The sequence below is a fragment of the Peromyscus californicus genome, unplaced genomic scaffold (assembly GCF_007827085.1).
Source record: "Peromyscus californicus insignis strain IS unplaced genomic scaffold, ASM782708v3 Scaffold_7__1_contigs__length_154581171, whole genome shotgun sequence".
Classification (NCBI taxonomy): Eukaryota; Metazoa; Chordata; class Mammalia; order Rodentia; family Cricetidae; genus Peromyscus; species Peromyscus californicus.
In genome coordinates this window covers 46,239,764-46,264,590 of record NW_026294595.1, presented here as the reverse complement: position 1 = coordinate 46,264,590, position 24,827 = coordinate 46,239,764, and the positions used below count along the sequence as shown (strand labels likewise).

At 43.7% G+C, this 24,827-nt stretch overlaps 1 protein-coding gene across 3 annotated transcripts in view; it reads right to left on the bottom strand.

The window, feature by feature from the left end:
• Positions 1-325: 325 nt before the first annotated feature.
• Positions 326-24,827, bottom strand: part of Nostrin (nitric oxide synthase trafficking) — a 61,968-nt gene continuing 37,466 nt past the window's right edge. For all 3 annotated transcript variants that reach the window (XM_052725350.1, XM_052725352.1, XM_052725351.1), the window contains 8 exons: positions 14,983-15,081; positions 14,772-14,897; positions 9,803-9,911; positions 8,347-8,435; positions 5,464-5,589; positions 4,397-4,511; positions 3,373-3,462; positions 326-545 (listed from right to left, as the gene is read on the bottom strand). In XM_052725350.1, the coding sequence (XP_052581310.1) occupies positions 409-545; positions 3,373-3,462; positions 4,397-4,511; positions 5,464-5,589; positions 8,347-8,435; positions 9,803-9,911; positions 14,772-14,897; positions 14,983-15,081 (891 nt within the window). In that variant the 3' untranslated portion in view covers positions 326-408. The remainder of the gene's footprint in view (positions 546-3,372; positions 3,463-4,396; positions 4,512-5,463; positions 5,590-8,346; positions 8,436-9,802; positions 9,912-14,771; positions 14,898-14,982; positions 15,082-24,827) is intronic.

Below are 24,827 nucleotides of genomic sequence, written 5' to 3'. Positions count from 1 at the left end.
AGGCAGGAAGTGTAGGCAGGACAAGGAGGAGAATAAAGCTGGGAAGTGGAAGGCTGAGTCAGAGAGACACTGCCAGTTGCCATGATGACAAACAGCATGTGAAGATGCCGGTAAGCCACGAGCCACGTGGCAAGGTATAGATTAATAGAAATGGATTAATTTAAGCTGCAAGAACAGTTAGCAAGAAGCCTGCCACGGCCATACAGTTTGTAACCAATATAAGTCTCTGTGTTTACTTGGTCGGGTCTGAGCGGCTGTGGGACTGGCAGGTGAGAGAGATTTACCTTGACCGTGGGCCAGGCAGGAAAACTCTAGCTACAAAAACTTGCAAAGCTGATAACTCGTCCTCTTTATTTGCACCACATCGTTTACAGACCATGTAAGGCCACCCACGTGTCCGGTCTTGTTTTATGACTTCGTAGCTGTGTTTCCGGCCTTTGAAGGCAGCTCCTCCACATAGGCGGCAGGAAAATGGCCTTTTTTCCCTCTCAAAGAGCCGAACCACCATCCTTCTTCTTTCTTCTCATGTAGGGTCACGATGTCTCCTGCGAGGACACACACTGAGTCAGGCAGATGGTTCTGTGCAACTGGAGCACAGGCCAAGCAAAAGTTGGTGAGGGTTTGGAAGAACATTCTGTATCCAAGAAACTACTTGGTAACCTCACTTGCTGCATTTGATTCGGATGAAGCAAAATTTACTGAGCGCTTTGCATAAAACAGCCGCAATACAGAGAATGCTAAAGAGAGTGAAATAACGAACCACGGAGCTAGGCTACGGGCTTGCATAAAATCAGAATCATGGTGTAATTGTGCAGCTGGCTCACTGCGTGTCCAGTGGGTGGGTTGTCAGCAAACTCTTGCTTGCTGTCCGTACCTGAAGGGTTATCCATGCTGGTGGCCATGAGAGTTTAGACTCTTGGAAGTGTGTCTCTACTAAGAGTTTTTTCTTACAATTGCACTAACTCCTGTGCCACATTCAGATTCAGTCTTTTGGCAGTTTCACATAGGAATCTAGCCTCCATTCATGAATTTAGATAACTTTAGTAATAACACATCAATTTGGAGATAATAATTTTAAGGATCTGAATAAAGCTGAATTCCTAATACAGTTCTTATCTAATTTTCTATTGCCTTAAAAAAGAAAGTCACCATGATCTTACTAACTGTAAACTTGATGGGTGGCCCAGCATATAGTTAAGCCTCATGCATATTATTGTCTGTATATGAAGTGTCCCCTAAAGGCCTGTGTGTTGAAGGTTTAGTCCCCAGACAGTGGTGTTGTTGAGAGATAATTGGATAAAGAGGGTGCTGACTTCATTAATGCATTCATATTGAATGGCCTATTCAAAGATCTGTTTGCAGGAAGGTCACTGAAGGGCTTGCATTGGAAGGTTATCTCGTTTCCTGGCCCCTTCCCCTCCTTCCTCCCTCCCTCCATCTCACTCCCCACCCCTGGCTATCAAGGATTGAGTGGCTTTTCTCCCTTGTTGCAACCTTCAACTGTAAAATTCTCGGCCTCTCCACAGACCTGAAAGACAACCAACCAAACCGAAACCTGGAAAGCCAGGAGCCAAAAACCCACTTCTCTTCATCCCCTGTTTTCCTCAAGTATTTCATCAGAGCATTGAAGGCTAGCAGGCTGCTTCCCATCCATCAAAGTAGAAACCCTGCTTCAGGACCCAGCAGCTGCTTTTCTTCAGCAGTATTCCCAGGTTTGTCTTGGTGACTCTTCCTGCTCAGTCCCGTTCTGAAGGGACCCGTAATGGTTACCGTCCGTTCTTCCCTGTCATGTTTATCTCTTCCTTCCCACGGGAGCTCATTCTGATTTTGAATTCTCTCTCTCTCTCTCTCTCTCTCTCTCTCTCTCTCTCTCTCTCTCTCTCTCAAGAATTTACTCGAGTCAGTAGGTTATTTGATGAAATTTAAATAAATTCCAACAAACAACTTGCAATATTATTGTCAGCTTTCCCCCAGCCTCTGGTGCTATGTTTCGTTGAAAAGAACTACTTAGAATATAAAATATAGGTGGACTTTGCAACCAATAGAGAACTGATGCAAACAAGATAATTGCTTAATGTAAACTTTGAAAGTTAAACTCCGGACCCTTGATTTCTTGAGTAGCCGCTGAGAAATGTATTTTTTTTTTTACTCATAGAAAAGGAAAAGTAATTGCCAGGAGAAATCTGACTAGCCTGTGGTAATTAGAGGGTTCCCTCTAAGCAAGCATGCCAGATTCTCGGTGCCCCGTTCTTCTCAGCTATAAAACAGGATTCACAATATCTGTCTCAGAGGGTTCTGCAAATGATAATTGAATGATATGCTTGCAGCAGTGTCTGACACAGAAACATGGAATGAGGCTAGGTGTGGTGGTGCACACCTTTAATCCCAGCCCTTGGGAGGCAGAGGCCGCAGATCTCTGTGAGTTTGAGGTCAGCCTGGTCTACAAAGAGAGTTAGTTCCTTGACAGCCAGGGCTGTTACACAGAACAACCCTGTCTTGAACAACCAAAATATAAAAGGAAAGAAAAAAGAGACAAGGAATGACTATTAGCTGTCATCTTGATTTTCTATTGTTCTGGAAGCCATGTCCTGGTCATGGATAATAAACTTTCTCTTATGGCATAATCCTTTTTCATGGGCACATTCCTAGGTCTGTGCCTTAGCTTGGACATCCATCTATAGAGACATGCAGAAAGTGGAGGCTGGACATTTGTACTTACTTAAGAACGTCAGTTTATACAATCCACCAGAAAACACTTCCCTGGGAAATATTCTGACACAAACAAAGGGGCCTGACCCTTTAGAGTGGCTCAAGGTTCTTTTCCAAGATATAGGGAAACAAACATTAATCTGTGCATCAATGGACTCAGATTCGAGAGCTTTCTGTCATACTAAGGGAGACATTACTTCATGTTTCTGCAACTCTACCATCTAAATAACAAGAAGGTGGGGCTATATCTCCAATTAATTCCCATTAGTGGCATTCTGCTCCAGTGTAGCAGTGTGGGTAAGGGCATGACTGAGTTCTGAGTTCAAATCCTGCACTGCTCCTGCTTGTGATTTTAGTCAAAGTACTGAACTTTCCTGTGTGTCATTCTTCTCAGCTATGAAACAGGAATAAATAGTCTGTCTCAGGGAGTCTGTGAATAATAACTGAATGATATGCTTTCAACAGTGCCTGACACATAGAAACATGGGATGACGGTTAGCTATCGTTACACGAGCCTTAGTTTAGTACACTTTATATTCCAAGAAGAATGACTGTAAGCCTCAGCCAGGAACAGCTTGCTGCTGTCCCAGTAAAACAAAATTGTATTCAAAGGAAGCATATCAACATGAAAACACAATTAAAATATTTGAGAATGAGTCTTACCTTTTTCTAAATTCAACTCATCATCTTGCCTGGCTTGGAAAGTATACAGGGCCTTGCAAAGATGGTTGCTGCCTTGGGACACACCAGACGCTGGAGTTGGGTATGAAATTGTAGTTACCGTGTGGACTCAACAGGCAAAACGGACACAATAAAAAATTCTTCATTTAACAATATGGTGCATAGTTTAAATTGTCTCTAAAATTTTATAATTTTATCTAATATTTATTCCTTGGTTCAGTAAGCATCTAAAATATACCCAGCATGTGTATAAACTATGCATATTATGTAACCAAGACCCAGACTGTAACACAGGAAATAATAATTCTGGAGAGGAAATTACTGTTATTATACTAATAACAACGATGGCAATTTAAAATTATTTGCTTTCCACGTGAACATAGTCGATGTCACTAGGTAATGAATGTGGTAGCTGCATTTTTCTTTTTGAAAACACAGCAGCTTTGCCATTCAGGTAGAGACGGGGAATATTTGGAGTGCATGTGTATATCATTATTTTTCTCTTTAAAACACAGCAGCTTTGCCATTCAGGTGGAGATGGGGAATATTTGGAGTGCTTGTGTATATCATCTCTTGTTGATTAGAGAACTGCTTCTCAAAAACTCACTGGTGACACTTGAGTAGATTGTGTGGATCTCAATGCCTTGGGTTTTGTTAAAACTCTTTTGTCCATTTTTAATAAAAAAAAAGGCTGGAGAGCTGAGATTAAGGTATGTAGCTGTGGGACAATGACATGTGTGTATGTATATATGTGTGGGCACGTGCATGCATAACTTCTCATGTTATAAAACGGTTTTCCCTGCTTGCATTCTTCATGATTCCTTTCTACCTTCTTTTCTACATTAGTACGCAAAACTACAGACTCCAACAAATTCATCACTCTCAACTGAGAGGTAAATTTCCTTTTAGTAAATATAGGTAAATGTGGCTTAGAAATCATATTTAAATATAGCAATGAACTTTACCCAGAGGACACAGTCTGCAATTATTTTGGGCGCTGGATTACCTGAAGGTGAAGCGCTAGGACTGTTCTGCCCGCCAGAAGGTGCCTTGCTCACAGCTTTCTCTAATCTCTTCGTCAAAAGAGGCCGGGATATTTTTACATAAGTGTGAGAGTGCTCCTGTGCAAGTAGTTTTTTATAAAAAGAAAAGTAATTTTAAACAACCGTGTTATAAATATAACATTGTTCTTTGTATGTCAATTCCTTGGTGTGTGTGTGTGTGTGTGTGTGTGTGTGTGTGTGTGTGTGTGTGTGTGTGTGTGTGTGTTTAATGGGGATGATGCATAAATAATCAAAATATTTCTAAGACCTTCTGTGTTTAAGTTTTTTTTATTCCAAAAGCAAAATATCTTCAGAATGAGATGATTACTCTGTTTCATAGCCTGCATTCCAATTTGGAATGGGCCATTCACAGCAATACCTCTAGAAATCCAAGTTTCATGGGCCTCCAGTAAAATGATTGAGACCATTTTAGAGCTTCTGACTCTCCTTAGAAAGAGTACTGTCCCTTGGTCACTGGATGTTTGTTATACTTCCCCCTTCTGAATGTAATGAAACTAGCTACAAGCTATAGCTGTCCACAAAACAATTCCCAGAGTGTAGCTCTGCACAGTCACCTGTGTGTGCGGTGGCCTTCAAAACTGTGCTCATACTATCCACCTTATATACTGTGTTAAACTGTGTACCATGGAGTACATTTACACTGTGCTAAGATGAACCTGATGCTTAGCATATGATCTCACAGTTTAGGTCTGTAGGAATACCAACATTTCAAGTTAGTAGAAATTTTTACAATAGCACATTGTAAAGCTAAAAGTAAGGTATGAAGAGAGAGGAGAATGCCTAAGTTTTTCACTTGAGTGATTTAGTCTCATTCCAAAGGATGTGTTTAGTTGGGTTTGGCTGTCAATGTGCTCAAGAGGGTAAAAGTAAGTTTATCATAATCACCTCAGTGAGAACCTGGGACACACATACAGCCCAGAAAGTCATGGTGGGCTTTCAGGCTTGACCTTCTTGTAAGCCCCTCCACCTGGCAAGCCCATTAAGATGTTCCAAGTGATCTCAGTGTTACCTTTTCTTTCCACTTGAAAATGCAGGCGCTGCAGGGATGGCTGGGTTTCGGCCTCTGCTCCAGGTCTGCTAACACGGATGACAGTTTGTAGGAGTTCGCTTGCAAAAGGTCCAGTTTCAAACTGTGCTGTGGACACATCATATGGCCATGTGAGGAAGTTTCAAGAGAATGAGGCACAGCTGAGTGAATAAAGGAATCTCAGGATACCTTTCAAAGGAGAGTTCTAGAAGCATACACACCCAGTTCATACGAATATACGTGAAAAACACTGAAAAGATAAGCCCCTTAACACAATGTAGAGGGAAAGACTTGGTGTGTCTTACTCAGTCTTTACTCCTGTAGCTAGGGCAAAGGAAACTAGTTAGATAAGTTTCTAGGTAGTCTGTGATGATGAACAACTTTGGACAATTTTTTCCCCCTGAGGATCAAGAAAAGAAATAAGTGTAATTACTCTCAGAATCATGAGGTAGAGTTTGAAAGAACCGAGTACGTCCCACCACAATATATGGGAGTTGTGTTTGTTTTTATTTAAAGAGGCACATCTTATATTGCCCAGCAGAGTTTTAGTAACACTGCTCCTCAAAACTGGAAACAACATTCCAGTAGTAATCTGGGGTATTTGAGCAGAAAGACAAGGAGTGACTTAAGTTCCTAGCCTCTTCCCGTTCTGCCTTTGACCTGGAACTAAAATATTCTAATTACTTCTTTTTAGGCGATGGTCAGTCAGGAGCAACCAAATTACAGAATAAACACTGGAAGGGCCTTCTGCCACCCCCTCCTTCTCTCTCTTTTCCATTACTCTGGCATAGCATTCCTAACTGTCATGGTCCAACTAGAAAGTGACTTTCTGAAGGAACGGCCTCTAAGCCTCGGCACAGTTTGCTTAGGAATGGGTTCGCCTAAGATGAAAGGCAAACTCCCCATTCCTCTGGTGTTAGGTCCCAGCTATGGCACATCTGAAAGCATCAGAGAAAGCACCAAGCTCTCTTAGGAGCAGCACTCTCCCAGAGTCTACAGATATCATCCACTCTGAATGCCTCTTTGCCAACGTTCTTGAATCAAATATGGCACTTCCAGGAGACCTGCAACAAGTCAAGCTTCCTCTCCGAGTACCGTCCCTGAATACTACGAAATACTACGACATCTGTCTACACCACCAGTGTCCCTCTCCCCCAAGGGGAAGCTTGTCTAAGGGAATTCTGTGGCATGTGGCGTCCACCACTCGAAGCTTCGAGCTTGCACACAGACATCACAAGCTCAGGGATTGACTCTTCTCTTCACTTCCATGTGAGTTAGGTTAGTTTGTGGGCAAATGATGCTAATGCATGTCTGATGCTGACCATGACAGCAAGACTCTGTTTGAAGACAACCGAAGACACTGGTGCCCTACATTTTATGACTTTATTTTGGTAAATGTCATTTGCATTGAATTCATTCATTGAACATTTTGTGCCACAACAACAAAAAAAAAAATGTCCTAGAGTGGGTTTTATGATTTTCTGTAAATTATACCCACATGTCATTGCAGCAGTATTTCATATCTCCGTTCCCAAGCAAACAGGTTTAGACCTTCCTTTTCACAGAAAGCGTTTGGGTCATTTCTGCATCAGCCTTCCCATTAAAGGAAATCTATCATATATGCATGTGTGTGCGTGTGCGTGTGCATGTGTGTGTGTACATGGCTGCATCTGCCGGCTTTCACCAAACCACTGCTGAAACTCCCAAGTTGGGTAGAATTGTTAGATATCTACTTCCTCAAGAGAGTTAGGTTAGGTAAGAAAGTTCTCCAGATTTCTGTGTCCTACAAGACATTACTAAAAATGTCTGCTCTCCCTGGATTCTTCTTGTATTAACAGGAGCCCACTTTTCACCACTCAAACCACAGCACCAGCCCTCTTCCAGCACCTTCCCACTCCCACCCAAATTCCTCCAAACATTTGCTTCTAAAATAGTTTCCTCAGAAGCCTTTGCCACACCTCCATGCCTTCCTCCTGATTATAGACCTATCTTTTTGTTTTTGAAGGACTCTGATGTCATCTGAAGGAAAAATGGAAAGTAGAATGGTATTAACAACTTTAGCTGCACCTCCATTCATGGTGAGGTAGCATCCCGATATGCCCAACGTTAGCTGAGAATTGATGTGATACATTCAACCCACCCGCTGAACAGCCCCACTTAGGTTGGTAGACCTAAGACGTGCTCAGAATTATTAGATACTGATATTAGCTTACCTTGGGCAAAATCACCCGGTACAAAGACCGTTTCATAACGGAGGGAGAATATTCCCTCATAATTTACTGGACATTATACTGAAAGTGAAAAACAAAACAGCTGTGTGTGTATACTATCCCACCACCATAAAAGACAAATAATCATCAAGTCAAGCAAGATGTCAATCAGATTTTGAGCTCCTCTGAGCACTGCGGTGGCATTTTCTGGATAACAACGCATCCTCAAAGAGCTCTATGGTATAGTATCCATATTCCCATTTTGCAGATGGGAACAGTAACATTCCAGGTTTCCATGACCAGCAGAACCAACTCCAAGGATCAGTTTCTGTGAATGGCAAGCCAATGATTTGGGGACTTCAGTCACTTGTCAGGGTCAAAGTGCCTATGGTTTCACTAAAGAATGCATCTATTTTGGAGACTTCTATTTAGAACACAATGGTGTCTCTGTTTTACAGAAAGGAAAGTAAACATTTCTAGGTGGTAGGAGTTTTCCACATCCCTCCAACAACCCGCGGAGGAGCTGGCTGTCTCAGCTCTCCCACTCAGTTGTTCTGATTCTGGAGGAAGGAGTGGCAAGCAGAACAAGTGGGTTGAAAAACAAATATTCTAAAAATAACCCTTTCATCAGGAAATGCACTCTGCAAATATTTACCTCGTCCATTAAAGCCTCTGCATCCTTCTGGCTTTTGGCATCAGAGAAGGAGGAGTTGCTGGAGAGTGCATTAAGCTTCTGTTCCAGGCCTGGAAACGAAACCACATTCTAGGTCACCTTTCACCCAGTCCCAGTGGGGCATGGGAGGGAACAGTCACCTTTAAAGAGATCCTGAAGGCTAGAAGAGATACATGTGGGACTTCCTACACGACCATGGGGGTGGGGGTGGAGGAGGGGCTTCTCTGTGTAGCCGTCACAGGGCTTTCTTTACTCAATGGATATGATAAGTGAACATACGGTTCATTTATTGCTGTCCTTATTGGATGAAATCTGAGGAATGCTGGTGCTTAAAGAATATGACTGGATTTTTCAAGACAAGATTTTGAGTTTCCTTTGGCCCATTTCAGTATTCCCCACGTTTACAGGATCCTGCTAGGTTCTTCCTCCTTGTTGGTTTTTTTTTTTTTACATCTGCAGTGTCTATCTTGGTTTCCCAGTTACATCAAAAGAAATCTTGTGTTTCATTCCAAGAAGCTGCATTATAAATGTGGGCTTGTTTTGTTGTGTGTCCTGTCTTGGAATTATTTCACATGCTAACTCCTCTGACTCCTGAGCGTGGGATTTAACATGAGTAATTGTCATAACATTTCAAATGTTAGAAAGAAGACAGAAATAAAATGCCCAAGTCATGTTTACATCACACAAGTCATCTCTCATCCTAGCCACTTTGAAAGAAATAAAATTGTGCATTTCTAAAGCATAGCAGTGAACTACTTAGATAGTTCTCACAAACGGACCGAAGTGTCTTTGCATACTTTTTTTGTTTTCTTTATTTTAGTTTTTGAGATGGGGGTCTCACTCTACGCCAGGCTGGCCTTCAAGTCACTATGGAACTCAATCTGGATTCCAACCCATAGCAGTCTTCCTCTCTCAGCTTCCTGAATGCAGAGATTACAGGTGTGCACCCACCCCTGACTCTAAATGTTTTATTAATGGTGTGTATATATGTGTGTGCATGTGTGTGTAAGACATGTGGACATGTGTGCCATAGAGCATACGTGGAAATCAGAGGACACCTTGGCACCCTTTCACCTTTACATGAGTTCCAGGGATCACCTCACATTGTCGTGTTTTCAAGGCAAGTGCCCTTACCCACTGAGCAATCCTACCAGCCCCACACCTGACTTTAAAAAACTTTTTGCTTTTATTCAACATACCTTAAATTTACTATGCAGTTCTTGAAAGAGAGGACCCCCACCCTACTCCAAAAAAGCAGATGAACCTTTATCTTTCCTTTATCCTGCATCTAAGGACATGGTCACAAGCCAGGAATGGTACAAGCTTGTATCCGGGTGCAGGAGGGGCAGAGACAGGAGACAGAAGTGAGGCCGGCCTGGTCTGCTCTGTGTCGTGAGTTCCAGGCCAGCCCTGGGTCTGTGGTATGAAAATCACATACCTTCTTTGTCTCTCGAGGCCTTCTCAATGTCTCTTTGCAGTCTCAACAATTTCGGTTTTATCAACAATTTCCGTCTCTCTTTATCCATTATGTTCTTTGGATCTTCTTCCTTTAGAAGGAAAAAGAAAGATATTTAATAACTTAAAAGAAAAAATGAGAGTCACTACTCCTAGTTTTTCTGAGACTCTCCCTCATTATATTTGACGGTTTTTACCTTACCAGAGGGGGTGAGATTGAAAAATGAAGATAATCTTTGGTTCACACATTGTTCCACCTGTTTTAGGCCTGATTAATAAGGTCGCATCCCGTTCACAACTCATCAGTACACAGCTGAGCATTTTATTTAATAAAACAAATTATTCCTGGAGGAAGAGATTTTCCATGGTGACCTCAGCATCTTGATAAATAACCTATTTGCAGGATACTTCACGTTTCACGACATCATTGATATTGATTCAAGCTCAAGTCTTCTAATCATCCACTGTAGGACTCTGTGCATGCCTCAGGTTAGGACTGCCTCAGGAGTGGAACAAGTGTTTGTTGAATGCTGTGTTGGCTTGTTAGCAGGACGACTAGAGCTAGAACGCATGCTCAGCCCCAAACAGTGCTCGACCCGTTAGTTCCCCAAACACACCATTAGGAGAACTGGCAACTCAAGGCCACATGTGTGCACCAATAGCACAGGCACTGAGGCCGTAGACTTACCTGGAAGTGAAGTGGAAGGAGGGCAAAGGGCGTTCTGCAGGAGAAATGGTGCAGAGAAAGGAAAGGGGGCCTCTCTGGAGAGTCTATCGGGAGCAATAAGTACAATTTGCTTGAGCAAAAATGGTGGAAGAGAACGTGGCCTGTGTCTGTTAGGCTAGGGGTTAGGGCTGAAGCTGCCAAGGTTTTGTGTTTTCGTTTTGCTTTGTTTTATTTTGAGACAGGATCTCACTATTTAGTTCGGTCTGTTGGGCTTGAACTTACAGCAATCCTCCTGCCTCAGCCTCTCAAGTGCTGGTATTACAGGCACGAGTCACAATACCGGGCGGTATGTGAGTTCTCATATGGATCACTTCGGGATCGGATGAAAAGAAAAGAAAGCGGGTGGGTCACGAGGTGGCTGAGCACCAACCCACAGAGGGAAGGGGGAGTTGTCAGGGGAGGGGAGAAAACTAGGCTTGTGGGTGCTGGGGAAGGGCAGGACTAAGAGCATGCAAAGCTATAATTCTTTGAACATGGAACTTACAGAACTTACAAATAGCTCCACACTGGTCACTGGCCCTCCACCTTAGGAGCTCAGATCATTCTCCTGTCTCACTTGTTCCTGTCTGAGTAAACGTCACAACACTGGAAAAAAGCCAGTGCATACTTACTGCTGATGACTGTGAAGTCAGATACTGGCATGCTGAGCTTTAAGGATATCATGACAGTCCTAGTCAGTCATTTGAGACAGATTTAGCTATACAGTTGAATTCTAGGACAGTCAAGTTTCTTAAAAATCGTAAGTTCCCATGAGTATGTCGATTAAAGATGAACCATCCTAACTCCTGATAATGCAATAGAACCCTAGAATTTCCCAGAATATCCTTAGTGTATTGACAAGTTAGGTGATAGAAGCATTTTCATTGCCCTTTGTAAGGAAACAACAGATGTGTTTCTCATCTACCGGCCCACCTGAGGCTAGAAGGGAAGAAGACCGCCCTCTTTCGTTCCTCTGGCCTCCCTTTCTGCTTTGAGTAGACAAGGCTGCCAGCAGCACCCTTCACCTTTACCAAGGTAGGGAAAAAAAAAAGACTCAATTAAAGAAACAACCGGCTACTTGTGTGGCTGTTGGGAGTGGGGGAAGGTTAATCTTGTCGGGATTCAGAACTCTTGTTCTCCCTTCTCCCTCCACCCCCTGTACTCTGAGTAGGGGTACTGACTGGTTCTTGGCCCTGGGTCAGCTGTATGTTTAATCTAGTCAGAGAGCATGAGTAGGCTGGTTCTATAGATCAGAGATGGGTAAAAGCTGGGAGGGAGGTTGGAAGCCTGAATAAGTCCCAGCAGACAACACAGGCAAGAGCAGAAGTCATTTTGACAGGTCGTTACTCATCAGCTTCTAGGTACAAGGTGTGTAGCTCAGTGTCGTATGCTTGACTACCATGTACAGGGAGGGCCCTGGGCTTATTTACTCCTCCAACCTCCAAAATGGAAAAGGAAAATTTAGGATCCTGGGGCCTGGAGTCCCACCTGCTTGTGAGGCCGAGGCATAAAGGCCAGCGGAGGCCAGTAGTAGCTTGGGGGAAAAACCGAGAAGTTAGGTTTCGCTCTTTGTTTGTTTGTTATAGATTGGCTAGCTCCTAGAGGACAAAGATTTACTCTGAGAAGCTGAGTGTGTAGCTCACACCTGTAATGCAAACACCCAAGAGGCTGAGGCCAAGGAACAGAAGCAAATGACTGGGCTCTGATGAGAGAAACTGATCCGTTTTCAGCAATAAAGATCATCCAGTAGCAGAATCCCCCAGATGGCCTAAGAACGGGTCTCAGGCAGTTTGGTCCTTGTTTGTCAAGGGTAGGGATCTTTAAAAAATGTCAGTGTTTCCCATGCCCAGACTTCTATCTCTTGTCCTTTGAGTAAGGGTTGCACTTGCTGATGTGGTGGTATTGTGTTCCCCGAAATATTGTGCACCCTAATAAACTTATTTGGGGTCAGAGACAGAATAGCCACAATATTAAACATAAAGGTTAGGCAGTGGTAGCACACGCCTTTAATCCTAGCATTCCAGAGGCAGAAATCCATCTGTTCAAGGATACAGCCAAGCATGGTGACTCATGTCTTTAATCCCAGAAAGCGAGCCTTTAATCCCAGGGAGTGGTGGTAGAAAGCAGAAAGGTATATAAGGCGTGAGGACCAGAAACTAGAAGCATTTGGCTGGTTAAGCATTTGGCTGGATAAGCTTTCAGGCTTCTAGCAGCACAGTTCAGCTGAGAGCCATTGGGATGAGGACACAGAAGCTTCCAGTCTGAGGAAACAAGATCAGCTGAGAAGTTGGCCAGGTGAGGTTAGCTGTGACTTGTTCTGGTTCTCTGATCTTCCAGTTCACCCCAATACCTGGCTCAGGTTTGATTTTATTAATAAGAACTTTTAAGATTTCTGCTACAGACTTCTAAGACACAGACCATGAATAGAGGTCACAGAGAACTGTGCTTCCTCTCTGAGTGCTCTGGCTTTGGCTTTCTTGGGTCACTCATCCAGAGGGAAGCAGGCTGCCATGTGTTGCCACGTGAGAGATGGAAAAAGTCACATTGCAAATATTAAATACACACACACACACACACACACACACACACACACACACACACACACACATGCACAAGCATGCAGATTCAGAAAGTGGAGACAGAAAGGGAGCTCTGAGAGGGGAGGAAGAGGTGGGGGAGTAAGAGAGAGTAGTGGACTACATGTGACATGAAAACTGGAGGAAAGACTGTCTTGGAGGAGGCAGGGGAATAGCAGGAGTGGGTGAGGAGGAAGAAGGTAAGGCCATGGGGGAAAAGACAAAGAAGAGCAAACTATAATGGCACACACACACACACACACACACACACACACACACACACACACACAGTCCTTCACCCTTGCCTTGTGAGGGATTTAGAGACCCCAGCTATGTGACACCTGGGTTTCTGACTCGTATAAATTGTGGGTTATCAAATGTTTAAGCCAGTAAATGGAGTCAGTTTACCATTTGTGTAGAAAACGAATACAACAGTCACTTATAGATCACTGAACACGCCCACCTGGGATTACTCTTACAAAAGACGGCCATGATTTACATGTCCCTCAAAGTTCATGAGATAGAAACAACCCCTCCTCACTGGGTGGTGGTGGCACACATCTTTAATCCTGGAGGCAGGGACAGGCTGATCTCTGAGTTCGAGGCCAGCCTGGTCTTCAGAGTGAGTTTCAGGACAGCCAGGGCTACACAGAGAAACCCTGTCCTGAAACACCCTGCCTCTGACTCTTTTGCCTGCTTGTGGGACCCTTTCCTCCCACTGAGTTGCCTCATCCAGCCTTGATATGAAGGTGTGTGCCTAAACTTATTACATTTTGTCATGTCATGTTCAGTTGATATCCCGAGGCCAGCCCCTTCCTTCTTCCTTCCTTCCTCCCTTCCTTCCTTCCTTCCTTCCTTCCTTCCTTCCTTCCTTCCTTCCTTCCTTCCTTTCTAGAATTCACTTTGTAGACCAGGTTGGCCTCGAACTCATAGAGATCCTCCTGCCTCTAGCTCCCAAGTACTGCGATTAAAGGCATGATTCACACCACCCCCACCTTGCCTGCTCCTTTTTTAAAGAGAAATGGAGGAGCAGTGGACCTAGGGGCGAGGGGAGGTGTGTGTGTCCAGGGGGACTGGGAGGGAGGGAGGGAAGGCTGCAATTGGGATCTATTGTATGAGAATAAAAAAAGAAAAAGAAAAAGAAAAAAAGAAGAGAAGCAAAAGAAAGAAAGAAAAGAAACAATCCCCCAGGCAGAAATACTGAGAAGATGACTTTCAGAGGAGATTAAAGATGAGGGCTCTCCCTCGTGAGTGGACTAATGTCATTGTCATGGGAATGAGTTTGTCACAGAAGTAAGTTCAACCCTTGCTCTCTTGCCCATGGGATGCCATTTTCCTGTCCTGTTCTGATGCATCAAAGAAGACCCTCGACAGACTCAGTCCTCCAGGACTTCCCAGCCGCCAGAACCGTAATCCAACTAAGTTTCTAATCTCTGTCAATTACCAAGTCTGTTGTATTCTGTTCGGGAAGCAGGCAAGACCCACTAAGACAAAGACCCAAACTAAAACTTGGCTAGCCTTCCAAGGGGATATCACTGCAAGAAGATCAAGAGTTCAAAGGTCAGCTTTGGGCTACAGGAGACTAGGGTGGGGATTAACATTGTTTTCAGCATGACTTCTCAATGGCCAAGGCGCCCAGTTAAGGTCGCTTCCTGCCACTCCATACTTACAAAGTAGTCAGTCAGTAGGAACTCAGATTTGTTTTCTGTGGACAGGATTGCGGTTTCTTCCATTAGAGTCTGGATGTCTTTCTCAACATCAACCTTGCTGATGGCACAGTGGATCTGTGTGTGGCTCTGCAAAGGAGAGCAGGTCGGTGAAGAACTGTTACCTGTCACCCTTACCATGCACACCAGAAATGGATCAGTCTCCACTACTCACTGTGGTCAGCGTTTGTCCAAAAAGGGAAATATGTTGGCTGTACTGGTTTAAGTTATTGCATAAAAGTTGAATTCTTTCCTTCTCTAGCTCCAGCATGCTCTGAAGAGGAGAGGAAAAAAAAATGAGGGAAGATCAAGCATGTGTTCTGCAAAGTTGGTCACCACCACAGTCACCCCTCCCACACAGTCACCCCTCCCACACAGTCACCTACCCCACTGTGAGATAGCCTGAGCAAACTCTCCTGATGTGCCTCTCACTATGGTATATCCAAACTGCAGTAGAAGGAGATTCCCAGGACAGGGATATGACTCGCTGTCTGTCCTAATACCCCCATTTAAGATGGATTTAACTCATGAGCTTCCCTGTGATCCTCTGCCTGCACACAGCATGTGGGCAGACGCTACAAGTTACCTGCTGTTTACAAAAAAGGAGAAAAAGATAAATGAAGGCATTGAGACGCATCTTTGATGTTTTAGAAGAGACTAAAACCTAAGAAGACCCATCTTCATATCTTAGAAGCGGTGTTAGACACCAAATACTTCCAAAATTGTTGACAATACAAGCAAGGCACATTCTCCTTCCTGTCTCTGTAAGAGTGCAGATAATATAATGATCCATGGATCATTAGATGATTCGTCAGAAGGATTGGAGATAGGAACTGATTAAAAAAAAAAAAAAGAGGGCCAGTGAGATGGTCTGACCTCTGTTACATGATGGAAGGAGAAAACCAAGTCCTAGAGATGTCCTGTGACCTCCACACATGCTTGGTGGCAAGAATTCATTGTTGTACTGTGTGCATTTGCATGCACGTACACACGTGTGCGCGCACACACACACAAATAAATACTTTCAAAAATTGATGATAAGAAACAAGTTTATTTCTCAGCTTCTTCTTAGCCTTGTGTGCAGTTTGTAGAAAAGCTAAAAGAAGGGGCTGGAGAGATTGTTCAGTGCTTAAGAGTATTTGTTGCTCTTCCAGAGGACCTGAGTTCAGTTCCAAGGACCCACACCAGGCAGACCACACATACACACAAAAACAGAAATAAAACAAATAACATAAACAGAAATAAAATAAATCATTTTTAAAAAGGGAAGAAAAATGCACCTACAAGCCATCTGTTAGGTAAGCTACCAGAAGAGCTATAGCAAGTCTTCTTGGGCAGAATTCTTCTACTGGCAATTCCCCCATTTAGTGCCAGGCACTCAACCCATTTTTGTTCCTAGCATGGGATTTCTTCTAGGAATTTTAATTGGTTGTGACTCTATTCCATGTTAGAATAAGCTATAACAATAATAAAGAAAAAGAGGGCGTGAATTTGAGACAAAGTCAGCGGAGAGTAACATAGGAGGGGGTTGAAAATGATATTGTGTTTTAAGTTTTTCATTGCAAAAACATCTATAAATTAAATAAAGAGATGGACAAACAACAAAAAGGTTACACGTTCTCTTGTCATTTTTTTTTTTTTTTTACTTTTTGAGACAAGCTCTCATGTAGCCAAGGCTAGCCCCAAACTTGCTATGAATGACACCCATAGGATGACTTTGAACTTTTGATCCTCTTACTTGTGCATGCTGCATACAAGAGTTACAGGTGGGATGATAGGCATGTACCACCGTCGTGTGTGTGTGTGTGTGTGTGTGTGTGTGTGTGTGTGTGTGTGTGTGTGTGTCTGTGTGTGTGTGTGTACCTGCATGAGTTTATGTTTACCACATACATGCAGGTACCCACAGAGACCAGAAGGTGTTGGATCCCCTGGAACTAAAGTTATAGGAGGTACTGGAGACTGGATGCGGGTCCTCTGTAAGAGCAGCAAGTGCTCTTAACCACTAAGCCATCTCTCCAGCCCTCATAGCTTTTTTTGGACAATTTTTTTTTTATTATTTGAGAATTTCACACATGCATTTAATGTGTTTTGCTCAAATCCACTTTGTTTCCCTCTCCTCCCATCCCTTCCTTATTCCCTCCACCACTCTCCCCTCCCAACTTTATGTGCTCTGCTTTAAGCCCACTGAGTCAAATCAGTGCTGCCTGCATGAGCCGGCATCCCTGAAGAAAATGGACTCTCCATCAACCAGAAGACATCAGTTGTCAGTAGCTCTTCAGTTGGGGTGGGGCTTCATGAGCCCCTGCTCCATCCACGCTGAACATTGGCTGGCTTGATCAGGTGTAAGTCCTACATGCACAGCCACAGCTGTGTGAGTCCGTGTGTGCAACAGTGCTGTCTTTTCCAGTGGATACTGTTGGATGCGCATGTCCATTTCCTCTTCACTTACAGTCATTCTGTCCCCTCTTCCACGATGACCCCTGATCATTGTGTGTGCCATAAATGTCCCATTTAGGGCTGAGCACTCCACAATCCAATTCTCTGCACTTCGACCAGTTTTGAGTTTCTGCTTTAGCTATCTACTACAAGAATAACCTTCTCTGATGAAAGTCACAAGATGAACTAATCTAATGGATATAAAGATGAGAACTCCAGGGGCAGTTCATTTAGCAGAATATTAGGGTTTCCCCTAGGGCCTATGACCTAGCGAGCCCTGGGATTTTGACCTTGTTAACAATATCATGGATGAGTTCTGTCTGGCAGCGCATGGTTTTAAATCCAGTTAGAAAGCATTTGTTTACTCCCATAACATCCGTGCTACTCCTACACCAGTGATCATATCAATTACCAAGCTAATCTTTACTGTAGCATTCATAGTTAGATAAGACTGTTGACTACTTTTCTCCCCTAGCACCTTTGTGTAGAACATTCCAGCACTATGAAAGATAGCTAGCCGGGCGGTGGTGGCGCATGCCTTTAATCCCAGCACTTGGGAGGCACAGGCAGGCGGATCTTTGTGAGTTCAAGGCCAGCCTGGTCTACAAAGCGAGTTCCAGGAAAGGCACAAAGCTACGCAGAGAAACCCTGTCTTGAGAAAAAAAAAAAAAAAGAAAGAAAGGAAGGAAGAAAGAAAGAGAGAAAGAAAGAAAGAAAGAAAGAAAGAAAGAGAGAAAGATAGCCAGTAGGGAGCGTTCTTTGGTATTGTAAGCATATTTATTGGTCTTATTTTATGTGTATGAGTGTTTTGCCTGTACATATGTATTTGTGCCACATGTGTGCCTGGTGCCTGAGGGTCTCTTTAACCAGTGAGCCATCTCTCCAACCCCCATTCTCTAGTCTTCAAAAAACTACCTGATAAGAGTGGAATCTCCAATTATAATCAGTTCTTGGTTTTTTTTTTTGGGGGGGGGGAACAATTTATTTCGTTTACACTTTCAGATCACAGTCTATCATTGGAAGATGTCAGAACAGGAACTCAAGCAGGGCAGGAACCTGGAGGCAGGAGCTGATGCAGAGGCCATGGAGGGGGGCTGCTTATTGGCTTGCTTCCTGTGGCTTGCTCAGCCTGCTTTCTTATAGAACCCAGGACCACCAACCTATGAATGGCAGCACCCACAATGGCCTGGGTCCTTCCCCATTAATAACGGATTAAGAAAATGTCTTACATCTGGATCTTCTGAAGGCAGTTTCTCAACTAACCCCTTTTAGATACATCTAGTTTGTGTGTCAAGTTGACGTAAGAATAGCCAGCGCATATATCCACGTATTTCTTCTGCAGAAATCTTTCCCACCAATTGCCCAACCATACTCTTTCCAAGTCCCTGACCATCCAGCCAATCCATTGGCTACAGCCCATGAACCAGTTAGCAAGCACACATCTGCCCATTTCTCCTTCCAAATAATGTCACGAGCATGTGTACTGCCAGCAGTTCTGCCTACTGTGAAGATTTGTTTTCTCTGACAATGCCTTTCAGGCTTGTTCCAGAAAGGAGCTGTACTGCTGCTACCGTCCACTTCTGGGTGATGCCTAATGTGCAGACCCATCAGTAAACCAGTCCCTCTTCTCCTCTTCCTCAGTTAACCAATCACGGGGCACCCCCTCGAGGCTACAGAGGCATTCTTGGCAGCAGATGGCATGGTAGCAGTAGTAGAGGCCATAAGCATTTGGGACACTTCTTTTTTTCTGCATTTTATTTTTTTAATTAAATTTTTAAAATTTATTTTACGTGCCAACCACAGTTTCCCCTTTCTCCTCTCCTTCCTGGGTAAAATGGGGGTGGAGTGGTGGTGGTAGAGGGGAGGGAATGGGGGATGGGAACATAAGGAATCGGGATGGCCAAGTTATGGAAGGGATGGAGAGGGAGAGCAATGAAAGAGATATTTTGATAGAGGGGGCCATTATGGGGTTAGGGAGAAACCTGGTGCCAGGGAAACTCCCAGGAATCCATAAGGATGACCCCAGCTAAGACTCTTAGCAATAGTGGAGAGGGCACCTGAACTGGCCCTCCCCTGTGAATATCCTAACTGTCATCGTAGAACCTTCATCCAGTAACTGATGGAAGCAGATGCAGAGATCCACAGCCAAGCACCAGGCCGAGCTCTGGGAGTCCAGTTGAAGAGAGGGGGGAGGGATTATATGAGCAAGGGGAGTCAAGATCATGATGGGGAAACCCACAGAGACAGCTGACCTGAGCTCATGGAAGCTCATGGACTCTAGACCAACAGCTAGGGAGCCTGCATGGGACTGACCTAGGCCCTCTGCCTGTGGGTGACAGTTGTGTAGCTTAGTCTGTTTGTGGCGCCCCTAGCAGAGGGACCGGGATCTGTCCTTGGCACAAGAGCTAACTTTTTGGAACCTGTTCTCTATGGTGGGATACCTCACCCAGCCTTGATGAGAGGGTGGGAGGTGGGGAGGGTGTGGGGGTTGAAGTTTGGTCCTGCCTCAACTTGACAAGCTTTGTTGACTCCCATAGGAGGCCTTACCCTTTCTGTGGAGTGGGGGAGGGTGGGGAGAAAGGAGGCTGGGGGAGTGAACAGGAGGAGAGGAGGGAGGAAAAACTGTGTATAATGTATGTATAATCAGTTCTTAATGCTAACCTATATTATATCTGGGGCGTCAGAGTCTATTGATTAAAGGTAAAAACATGGTCCCCATGTTTTATGTGGGATAACAAAAATTCCACAGCTGGATTTTAATGACTTTTAGCTAACAAGGGTGGATAAGGAAGCAAGGAGCACGCACTGGTTAGGCGTGTTAAGGTTACACTGATAGCTTCACTGGCTACTAACATTCTAGAGCAAGTGAGTTATGGATTCTAGGCACTCATTTGCTGATTTGTGGCTTTTAGAATGGGTGGAGAAGTTTAACAGCTGAGGCTAAGTGAAGTGTTCAGGGGAGATTTATAGGCCGTGTTGGAACAGTGCAGGCTGCACTCGAGATGTCCAGAGGACTTTGAGCTTTGACAGAGATGGCAGGTGCCTAAGACAACATTCTCCACAGGTTGTTTCAATAAGGTCAAAGCTCTGGGGAAATTGGTGGGTACCATTGCCACAAGGAAGAGGCATGGCTGGGTATCAAGGCTTTGGGTGAACAGGTGGGGTAGCATAAAGTCAAAGGTCAGCCCTGGACGGATCATTTGATGTCCTCCTCCATCCTTGTGCTATTATTTAATCTGCTGTACATAGCCACCAACATTTGCAATCTGAATTCGAATTTTAAGCATGATAGGATTTATATCATATAAACAACATCATTTTAAAGATACAGCTCACTGTTCTTTGCTCTGCATCCCTCACCAGCCTGATCTCCACGCCACTTTTCATCTGGCAAAAAAGGAAACTCTATACTCATGAAGTAATAACTGCCTACCCCTCCTCCTCCCAGCCCTGACAGGTACCATTCAACTTTCTTATTCTCTGAACTTAACTAATGTATGCCCCAAGCAGGAAGAATCATCATCTGTGTCTTTAAAGTCCGTCCATGTTGTAGATGTGTCTTTAAGGCTAAATGATAGATATCCCAGTGTATTATGGTATGCTATTATTTGTTTGTTGGTATAAGATCATTTTAATGTTTCTTCAAATGGAAGCAACCAAGCAATCAACAACAACAGAACACATCTGTGCCAACACAAATGTAGATTTCCCCTCCCCATACTGACGCGTTGATGGGAAGGCCGGAGTTACACGCCCGCACAGCCAGCTGATAAGACGGCTGCACCGTTTTTGTAAGTCACGGGAGCCAGTGCCTCTGCAACTGCCAGTGTCTCCTGAGACTCTCTAAAATCACAGGCATCAGCAAATCCAATGTGACCAACTGTCCTTTTGCTTTCCAGATAAAGAATTAAAGACACAGAAAAGTAGCCTATCAAACAGATTGATTCCTCGAAGGCAAGCATTAAAACATCTCATAACAAACATGTCAGACAAATGCAGTTCATTGGTTTGGATCACCTCTAAAAGGAAAAAAAAAAGTCCTTACCCTACTTTTAAAAACCCAGAAATCAGTTGTTCCAGTTTAGCGATGCAGGCAAAGGGCGTGGGGGCAGAGAATGTGTCAGGCTCTGGACACACTGCATTCTGGGGAATAGCTGTTTCTTTACATCGATAAGCACAGGACCACAAGCATCAATCTGAGATTAGAATAACTGGTGTCCTTTTGTAGAGATGGGGATGTTTAACAGCTTTAATTACATTTCAGGGAAATCATTAAAATGATTTGTGTTTGCTCATGAGAAGAGGCAGAAATGAATTCCACTGTGCAAAGGGGAAAATCCATATCTCATTTAATGAGTTATTGCTTTCTAGTGTCTTGTTCTTTCTGTGTAAAAATGGTTGACAGAGAGACAAGACATTCTGGAGGGCCTCCAGCTGTTCGACAGCACAGGCCAAGGAAGTGTGGTCAGAGAGTGACCAAGGGATGGCAGATTTAGAGCCTGTCTGGACTCATATAATTCATGCTCTTCATTCATTCTCTCCAGTTTCTGCTGCTCTGGTCTCAGGGAACTAATAGAGGATCTTGGAGGGGTTGCATTTTCATTTGAAGAGCTTTCAAACAGAAGATGTATCATACTGTTTCCATAGCAAGAACTTCAAACTACAGTAAGCCTAGAAGTCCCCCGGACCCTTCCCAACATCATGCAGAGGTTCTGAGTCACCATGTCTGGGTGAATTTTAGCAGGCCCCCTGGTGCTTTGGGACACTGTCTTAAAGCCACATACACACACAAATACATTCTAAAAACCATTCATTGTTCTCCCACTCAGAGATAATCAGCACTGACTTGGTGCAGTTCAGTGCAGTGTTACATGTCTTCATGGACTTAACATTTCATGCTTGAATTTATAAATAAAGACATAGAATGTACAGAAACATGTGAGCCAGTGACTTGTGGCTATAGACTAAGTTCATAGGAGCTAAGGTACTGCCAAGTGAGAACATCGTTATTGAGGGTCGGTGTGCAGCGGGAAGAACACTACAGTCTCTCTCCATTCAGGTCCAGTGAGTGTGGACTGGTGCTCAGGAGACGGAAGACAGCTCAGAGGAAGTTAGGATCACAGGGGCTCTGACAGCTACAGGAGAGGAAGAGCAGACCCCAATGGCCTACAGCACAGTGGGGCTGGGACTCAAGAGGGGTAAAAGAGAATCCTACTCTTCTGAGCATTGTGCCTTTGAGTCGATTCTGTACACAACTTCAATTCTGAAAAAACAACAAAAAGCTGAAGCTGAAAGAAGCTCCTTTGGAATGTAAATGAATGTATACCTTGTTACCATAGCAGGACTTTGCCAGGGAAGAAGAGAATTTCCACAATGATGCGATTAAAATAAAATAATGAACTACTGAAAGAGAGAGTGGAGTGAGGGAGGAGGACTCTAATTTTTCTGAGATGGGGTCTTGCTAAATGATACTGGCTGGCCTGGAACTTGCTGTCTAGACCAAACCGGCCTCAAACTTGAGATAATCATCCTGCTTCTGCCTCCTGAGAGCTAGGATTATGGGCATGGGACGCTTTTTCCTGGAGAAAAGGGGACAGATTAAGGAGTTAGAGGTAGTAAAATCCTGTGATAGTAACAGTGTCAGTAATATCTCACACCACCAAAGACCAGTCTGACGTCAGCTATGACAAGGAAGACCTGCTGCTGTCATCTACTGCTGTGACACAGGTACAGGATGAGGAAGACGGAGGGGATACATGTTTTTCTTGTAGCCCTTGAAGGGGGCCTAGACATCTGTCATCAGAGCAGTCCTTGGAAGCTGGCCTTCTGGAAAGCTATAGCTTCATCGGAAGTCCTAGGAGCCGAGGAAAGGTCAGAGCCAAGACTTCAGATGGATAGGGTTAGTATTTAAATCCTTCCTCATCTAGATCTGGAATCCACTCAGCATCAACAAGGGAGGTGCCAGGATCCTATGTTCATTGATATAATTATCCACACAGAAGTACACACTTATAATCTCAGTACTTGAGAAGCTAGTGTGGGAGGACCACCAGGAGTTGAAGGCCAGCCTGGGCTACAGAGTGAGACCTTGTCTCAACAACAACAACAACAACAACATCATCATCATCAAAGCAATAACTGGATGAAAGAAGGGCTTCCTCTTGTGTTATTTCCTTTCCTCTTTGGTTGGAGTTCCCATCTCTTCTCTAACTCTGCATCTACCCCTCCCTGAAAGTGACTGAACTCAGAAGACTATTCGGCCCTCCAGTCCCTGCTTGCTTATAACCTTCCCTCTCCCAGTTCTTATTGGAGTAAGAGCATACTGAATCTCAAAACTATGTTGGGCAAGCAGCTTCGCCTCTTTAGCCTCACTTTCCTTATATATCAATGGGGAATAAAATTATTATTTTCCTTATAAGGTTGTGAAATAAAATATAATGCACATGAACATACTTAGTTCAACACTGAATGCTACACACTTGATACAGGTTAGTCCCTAGGTTACTTGTTTTCTTTTTCTTCTTTCAAATGTAACTGTTCTAAACATTAAAGAAAAAAAACACCTTAGAACACATACACAAAAATGAAACAAAAATAAATATTCAAGTTCTTACCAACCAGAGTTGATAATTGTTTCATATGATTATGCTGGTTATTTTTTGTTTTTGTTTTGTTTTGTCAACTCGCCATAAGCTAGGGTCATTTTGGAAGAAGGAATCTTAATTGAGAAAATGCCCCCATCCAGCTGGCCTAGAGGCAAGCCTGTGGGGCATTTTCTTGATTAATGATAAAAGTGGGAAGGTCCAGCCCACTGTAGGTGGTTTTACCCTTGTGGATGTAGTCCTGGTCTGTATAAGAAAGGTAGCTGAGCAAGTCCTAGAGAGAAAAACAGTGAGCAGAGCTCCTCCATGGTCTCTGCTTGAGTTCCTGCCTCCAGGTTCCTGCCTGGGCGTCCTCCATGATGGACTGTAACCTGTCAGCCAAACACACCCTTTCCTCCTCAAGTTGCTTTTAGCCATCCTGCTTTGTTGTAGCAATAGGAACCTAACTAGGCTGATGATAATGTCTGTGTTGATTTGCTAACAGATCAGCAAAGCTGTTCATACGTATTTGAAGTAGATTGTAGCCCTGGGAAGTGGCTGTATTGGTCATCAGGAGTCAGTCATTCACAAGCTGAGTGGCTGTATACTGCAGTCTTATTGTGTGCCCACAGGACTTCCATTTCCCTGGTTCAACACAGGTCTGGACACTACATATCTGTTTACAAACATATCAACTCAATATACATTAGGTATGAGTTGAAATTTTTCTACATGGATGTATAAATGATTTGTTTTCTATAATACCATTATTTTGAGGTTAATTCCAATTTAAATATAGGCTTGGCTTATTTATAGGTGAAAATTGGCCTACTTTATAAATTAGAGCACACTTTAAAAGTGTTCTATTGATGGGTATGAAGACTGAGTGCAATGTTTTCTCACCATCTAATTAGAAACTATCCTGTATTAAACATTCTTGTGCCTCACTATTAAAGTACAGGTTAAACCTTTCTTCGGGATGTACCCCTACAAGGGAACTTCC